The following is a 6,078-nucleotide window of genomic DNA, read 5'->3' as shown; positions in this document are numbered from 1 at the left end:
AGACCAAAGGCATAGCTGAAAATACATCAACTGTCTAGCACGAGATGCTGCCCAACCTTAACCATTGAAACGCATACCTGAAAATGTTAAAGTATTATATTTTTCTTATAACTGTTTTTTTATATTTTTTTTACATGTTGACTTTAAAAAAAAAGTGAAACCTATAAGGAAAGCATTTATTTTGTTACATTCTCAGCACATACACATTCCTTATAATATTCATAGATGACTCATATTTTATCTCAAATACTGCCATATCTTTGTGGGAAATGCACCACATCATGTACTCACTTGTGTATGTCATATAAGGCATATACATGAACACATATACAAATACACCACTGCCATACAAGATTCGCACTTTATTTTCATGATTCTTTTCCATATGCGGTGTAGTTGGTATCACTACTGTGGGACTGGCTTAAAAATCACTGACGTTGACATCAAGCTTGGGGTTAACCACGTGTTCTCTTGATAAGTGTGTGAATTGGACCATTTTATTTTCCTGCTAAGCATTCAACATGAAACGAGTACTTGTGGGTGTCAGGGAAAATGTATGGAGTAAAAAGTATATTTTCTTTAGAAATGTAGTGAAGTAAAAGTAAAGGTTGTCAAAAATATAAATAGTAAAGTAAAGTACAGATACCGCAAAAAACAAATTAAGTAGTACTTTCAGCTCATTGGCTGTCAGACTGGGTATCTCCTTTAGTGCCTGGGGGACAGTGCATAGCCAGGCCTGTGTCACTGCTCAGCTATTCTTTAGAGTGGCTGTGAATCACAGGGTTTGTTTGATATAATAGAGCTTCACGCAAGCTTGATAGCTTGCCTCTGCACACCCTTCACTGCTATGACGTACTAGCTGCAAGCTATACTATGGGAGCAACAACCTGTCAAATTCTTCTGCTCGACTTGTACCCACCCTTACAAAGCATTCCCTGTGAAGTACGTAAAAGTAAACTACAAGACCTACACTGCAGTTCAAGTACACAAATAAGTTGGAATTTTTTACCCTTGAGAAAAAGTACTCCTTAGCACAGACTAATTTCCCTGCCTTATTACCTCAAAGCTGAGGGGCGGCAGTGTAGCCTAGTGGTTAGAGCATTGGACTAGTAACCGAAAGGTTGCAAGTTCAAATCCCCAAGCTGACAAGGTACAAAATCTGTCATTCTGCCCCTGAACAGGCAGTTAACCCGCTGTTCCTAGGCCATCATTGAAAATAAGAATTTGTTCTTAACTGACTTGCCTAGTAAAATAAAGGGGAAAAAAAATTGGAGAGGTAATGTTCTATTCAGGAAGCACGATGTGTGAGCCAACTTAAATTACCCATAAAGCTATAGCCTCCCATAGAATGTGGAGATACACATCAGAAACACCCTAAATTACAGCACTGGCCCAGGGGGGGTGAAATGTAGCGTGCAGGGCATATTTAGGCATCAGGGCCTAAATATGTTAGCATCCAAGCTGGATGAATACTTCTACTGAAAAATGTTTCCTTAACTTCAATTCATGTAGACCTGCTTTACATGGTTTTGGTATTGAGCCTTGGGAGAGCAGAGCACTTTGATGAAATCTCAAAAACACACTAATCAAATAAAAGTTGAATTGCATTTAACTTGGCTACTGTGTTTTCTGTGCTGGTTTGAGTCAATACTGCTGACTAATCCAGCTCAAGTTGCTGACACACAAGGTAATTGGATTTGGTATCGTATCAGTAGAAGTGTATAGTTGGTGGTGAGACTGTGGCCGTGACGGGGGTTGGGGGGGGGGGGGGCTGGGTATTGGTGGGTCCTTCTTACATTCCTGCATGACTTGTCTTCCCAGATCGGCCTGCAGGCCGTCCGCACACTAGGTGTCTCATTTATGCCCTGAACAAATGTGCATGAAAACTAGTCTTATTGAATGGCAACATTTAATTGAAGAATCCTTACTTGACCAATCACCGACGAAGGGGTGTAGACTTCAACTAGCCTCAATAAGAAAAGTGCGCTCAAACAGCCCATCAAAAAAAACTGCTGAACACCAAAACGTCACAAAATTTGCAAAAACTGTTTCAACTGGGAAGTATACGGTAAGCTTAAGGGTGAAAATGTCTCCAAAACAAAGGTGATGCAATTGGAATAACAGCATGGACACAAAACCTCAAAGGTAGCAATACATACCCCCAAAAATGTGTGAGAGACAATTCAAAGACATTGTATTAATCTGGTCATGGCCCCATTACCTGATAAATAGAATGACCAAAAATAGACTAAAGTGAAGGTTTTCGTGTGCTGGTGTAGGCACCTAGCCTCCATTATGGATTTGAATTATGTGGTACGTTTGAAGTCAGCTTTCCTTTCATATGGCTTTCAAATATTTATACAGGCCAAACTCTGTAGCTCCTTGAGCCTGTTTCATGGTATTATGTGAACATACAAAAATCAAACAACTTCTACTAAATCTGGTGATTTCCACTATACAATATGGGTCACTTGTTCAAACCTGTAGATTATCGCTACTGATGAAATACATCTGAGAAACCAGTTACATATTAGCACCGGGCAAGAACTAGGTTATTTTCATTGTGGCACTATTGCCAAAGTAGTGCACTGTGTCAGGAAGTGACTTAATCTCAGGTTTAGAATTGCCTGTGGTTTTTGGGCTACCATTTAACACTGCCCTTTCTCTCAATGGAAGGTGAGATGTCCTTCAAGAAAATTCTAACAACTATTACCAATTATCTATGAGCTAATTACACCATTTGTCTAATACATTTTCTGATCAATTAATGACTTAATGGAGCTAAAAATAGATCTATAAAATAACTGGAAAACTGACAATGAACATCCTTAGACTTCTGATGTGAAAATCACTAATTAAATGTCATTGAAGAATACAGGTAAGCAGTTCCTCTTGCGATTGATGCAAAAGCTATGATTGATAAGCCAAAGAGATGGTTCGTTCTTTAAACGATCTCTGCCAGGGTGGGATCCAGCAGGCAGATGTTAAAGGAAAGATTAGTAATTGAAATAGAAACACAAGCCGTTGTCTCCTGAATCCAAAGGACACTTTTTCAATGACGTTAAGAAAAACTCCCTCAAAAGCACAAAAAGGGAAACTGGACCAAGGACCTATAAGTTATAGGGACCCTAGGTGTTCTGTTGAGAATACCATTAAGTGCACAAACATTTTGATATAACAAGGGCAAACTAACACTTGGTCAGCATGGTCATATAAACAGATGGAAAGGGGGACTCCCAGATAATGTCTTCAATAATTTATTCACTTGTAAGTATTACAAAAAAATATGTACACAATGTAAAAACATATTAGTTGTAACAACTTCACACATTTAAGTCCATCATGACAAGCAAAACTGTGGTAAAAACTTGCATCATGGTTAGCAGCCTCAGGCCTCGTGCCAGCAGGCATTTTAGTTCCAATGCCATCCGAACAGTGGGATGAAATACTGTCCCTCTTTTGATCTACAAAAGCGTCGTCTTTTCCAACGGGGAACCACCTCCGTGAAACAAAGTGAACTACAAGGTAAACTAAATTAGAACTACTACAAGGTAAACTAAATTAGAACTACCATACATCACTGGACATTTGGACTAGACCGTGTCGACACCACAACTTGATAAAAAGAAAGGAGGGCAATGTTTATAGAACAAAAGAGCCACTGTAAAGGGCTTAACGTAGTCCGTGCTGTGTCCAACGTATAGTATAACAGGTCCATTTCTCTGTCCTCTGGACTGACCGTCACTGGGAAACCAGAAGCAGATGCGTCAGGGCACAAATTTCCCATAAAATTCCAAGGAACACTAACGAGGTCCATTCTGCGGGCGAAGCGCCTTTCGGAAGCTCAGACGTACAGCTCATCTCTTCTTCTTACTGTGTCTGAGCAGCTTCTTCCTCTTTAGGATCATTTCATATAGTTTCTCCAGGCCGGGTTGGAGCCCCTGGCCATTCAGCGCGCTACATCCCTGGGTGTGGTGCAGTGTGGAGTTGCTAAGCTCGTGGAGGGCCAAGGCCTTCTCCACCTCCACAGCAGAGACTGCAGAGTCCAAGTCCTGCTTGTTGGCAAGCACCAGAATTGGTACTCCCTGGTTCTCTGCCGAGCGACTGATGCGGTGGAGCTCCACCTTGGCCTCCTCCATGCGCTCAGCCTCTGCAGCATCCACAACAAACACCAGGCCATCAGTGCGACGTGTGTATGACTTCCACAGGGGCCGCAGCTTCTCCTGACCGCCAACATCCCACACCTGGAAGGTGGTGGTGGCCCGCGAGCTTCCAACTGCTACTTTAATCCTTTCAGTGTTGAAGCCCTTTGTGGGGATAGTCTCCACAAACTCCCGCAGCTTTAGTCTGTACAGCAGGGAGGTCTTTCCTGCAGAGTCCAGGCCAATGACGACCACATGCAGAGACTGGAAGTTGGGGAGGAAAGGAGTGTTGGGGGCAATCTCTGTTAGCTGGTTGCCCATTCTGGCTGGTTGCCTGGTCCTGATAGTGAGGTGGCAGACTAGTCAGGGAGGTGGTGGGTGTCTCCAGAGAGGTGAAGCCTTCACACCTACTTCAAAGGCAGCAGCTGCAGACCAGGAGACAGACAACCAGACTCACTGATGACCTTGTAAAAAGAAAGGAAACTGGCAAGATTAGATATGTTTTATAGATGGCACCATGGCTGACAATCATTTATAAGTTTAGTCTACTGACACTGCTTTGGGGAAAAAATTAACTGCCCATTTCAGTTAGCCACACGTTTCTCAAAACAACCCTGCGTATCTTTCCATAGCAGAAAAAAAACGAGTTTCAATATGTAATTATATGGAAATGTAACTGAATTGCCATTACTGTTTAACAACACTGGCTAAAATCCTGTTCACTTTTTCTTACATGGCAATACGAGTAGAGTGTACAGAAAAACGAATTGACAACATTGAAATGTGTTTTGTCAATAAGGCACAGAATATTCTGGTCCTTTGTATGTAATGTTACTTCAGCAAACGTCTCTCCTGTGTCCGGTTGGCTCGTTACATATGCGGCTGCATAGTAACGCTGGTGTCGCTGACGCAAGCTAACTAGTTAAAATTAACGCGAAATAAACAGATAGTACATCACTTTAATGAAGTGTTGGCCGTCTAGGTAGATAGTTGGCTAACAATTCTTTAGTTGTAAGTAATTCCAGTTGGGTTAACAAACATTGGCTAGTTACTGTGCTGCACTTGCAATGCTGGCTCTGTCCGTGCGACAAACAATATCTAAAATTCGTGACACTTAGCGTTAATTAGTTAGCTAGTTGAACTGAACCAAACAAACGATGTTAGTTAGAACATTACACGTAATCTTACCTTTATAGCGTGTCTGTATTGAATCAGACAACATAATTCCAACACAGACAAGCACAAATCCACACTGAAGAAGAAGAATTCCAAAAGAAGCGGTGCTAGAACCACCAGCGTCCCTCTACTCGAATCTCCAGACAAGGAATAGAACCAAAGGTGCTGAGCGCGACTGAAGAACACAACCCCCACGAGTGACGTAACGAGAACACTCCCAGTCGCAGCCTCCCCCGAATGCAATGACTTTTAAATGGAAAGTGGTCAGAGGTCAACTTTTGAGCTCTTATCGACAGTAATCAGTCCATTGCTTTTGGAATTGTCAAACTAAAGGCATAAACAAAGTAGCATGTGTGTACGCTTAGCTTGGTTGGCTGTCTTGGCTGTTCACCTTTTTTTATTTAATCAAAACATAATCGTAAACCACTAAACAGTAACCTATTTCATATTCTGACATGAGACGTCATGTTCAGTAGCCTATGAGAACTGTATACCAGCAAAAATCATGGAAATATGTGTATAAAGTAGTTGGGGTTGCCGCTTGAGGTCCTTCTGCTCTGAACAAAGTTGGGGGCAGCAAGGGGACAATGGATCGACTGTGGCAATTTGAATGCTAATGCCTTTGTAGTCTTTTCCTTGAACAGCACCATGATAACACTTCAGTGAATGAGCCGCTGGAGTTGGAGTGCCCTGTATTCATAGGGCATGTGTTATGCAACCAGCCAGATCATATCAGCATATCTGGGAGGAATCCAGTTAC

At 41.9% G+C, this 6,078-nt stretch overlaps 1 protein-coding gene across 2 annotated transcripts; it reads right to left on the bottom strand.

Moving 5' to 3' along the window:
- Positions 1-3,241: 3,241 nt before the first annotated feature.
- LOC135554183 (ADP-ribosylation factor-like protein 4D) lies at positions 3,242-5,470 on the bottom strand. 2 transcript variants are annotated; one of them, XM_064986303.1, is made up of 2 exons: positions 5,331-5,470; positions 3,242-4,606 (listed from the first exon to the last, which is right to left on the bottom strand). In XM_064986303.1, exon 2 carries the CDS (start codon positions 4,461-4,463, stop codon positions 3,858-3,860), a length of 606 nt encoding a protein of 201 aa, XP_064842375.1. In that variant the 5' UTR covers positions 4,464-4,606; positions 5,331-5,470; the 3' UTR covers positions 3,242-3,857. The 2 variants fall into 2 exon arrangements, with proteins under 2 accessions (XP_064842375.1, XP_064842376.1); XM_064986304.1 differs by having other exon boundaries at positions 3,242-4,567.
- Between the last annotated feature and the right edge of the window lie 608 nt (positions 5,471-6,078).

This window comes from Oncorhynchus masou, chromosome 14 (assembly GCF_036934945.1).
Source record: "Oncorhynchus masou masou isolate Uvic2021 chromosome 14, UVic_Omas_1.1, whole genome shotgun sequence".
Classification (NCBI taxonomy): Eukaryota; Metazoa; Chordata; class Actinopteri; order Salmoniformes; family Salmonidae; genus Oncorhynchus; species Oncorhynchus masou.
The sequence above is the reverse complement of the archived record's forward strand: the minus strand, read 5'-3'. Positions and strand labels throughout refer to the sequence as shown.

Coding starts and splice junctions, on each gene's coding strand:
- LOC135554183 (XM_064986303.1), bottom strand. CDS start 4,463: ATGGGCAACCAGCTAACAGAGATTGCCCCCAACACTCCTTTCCTCCCC.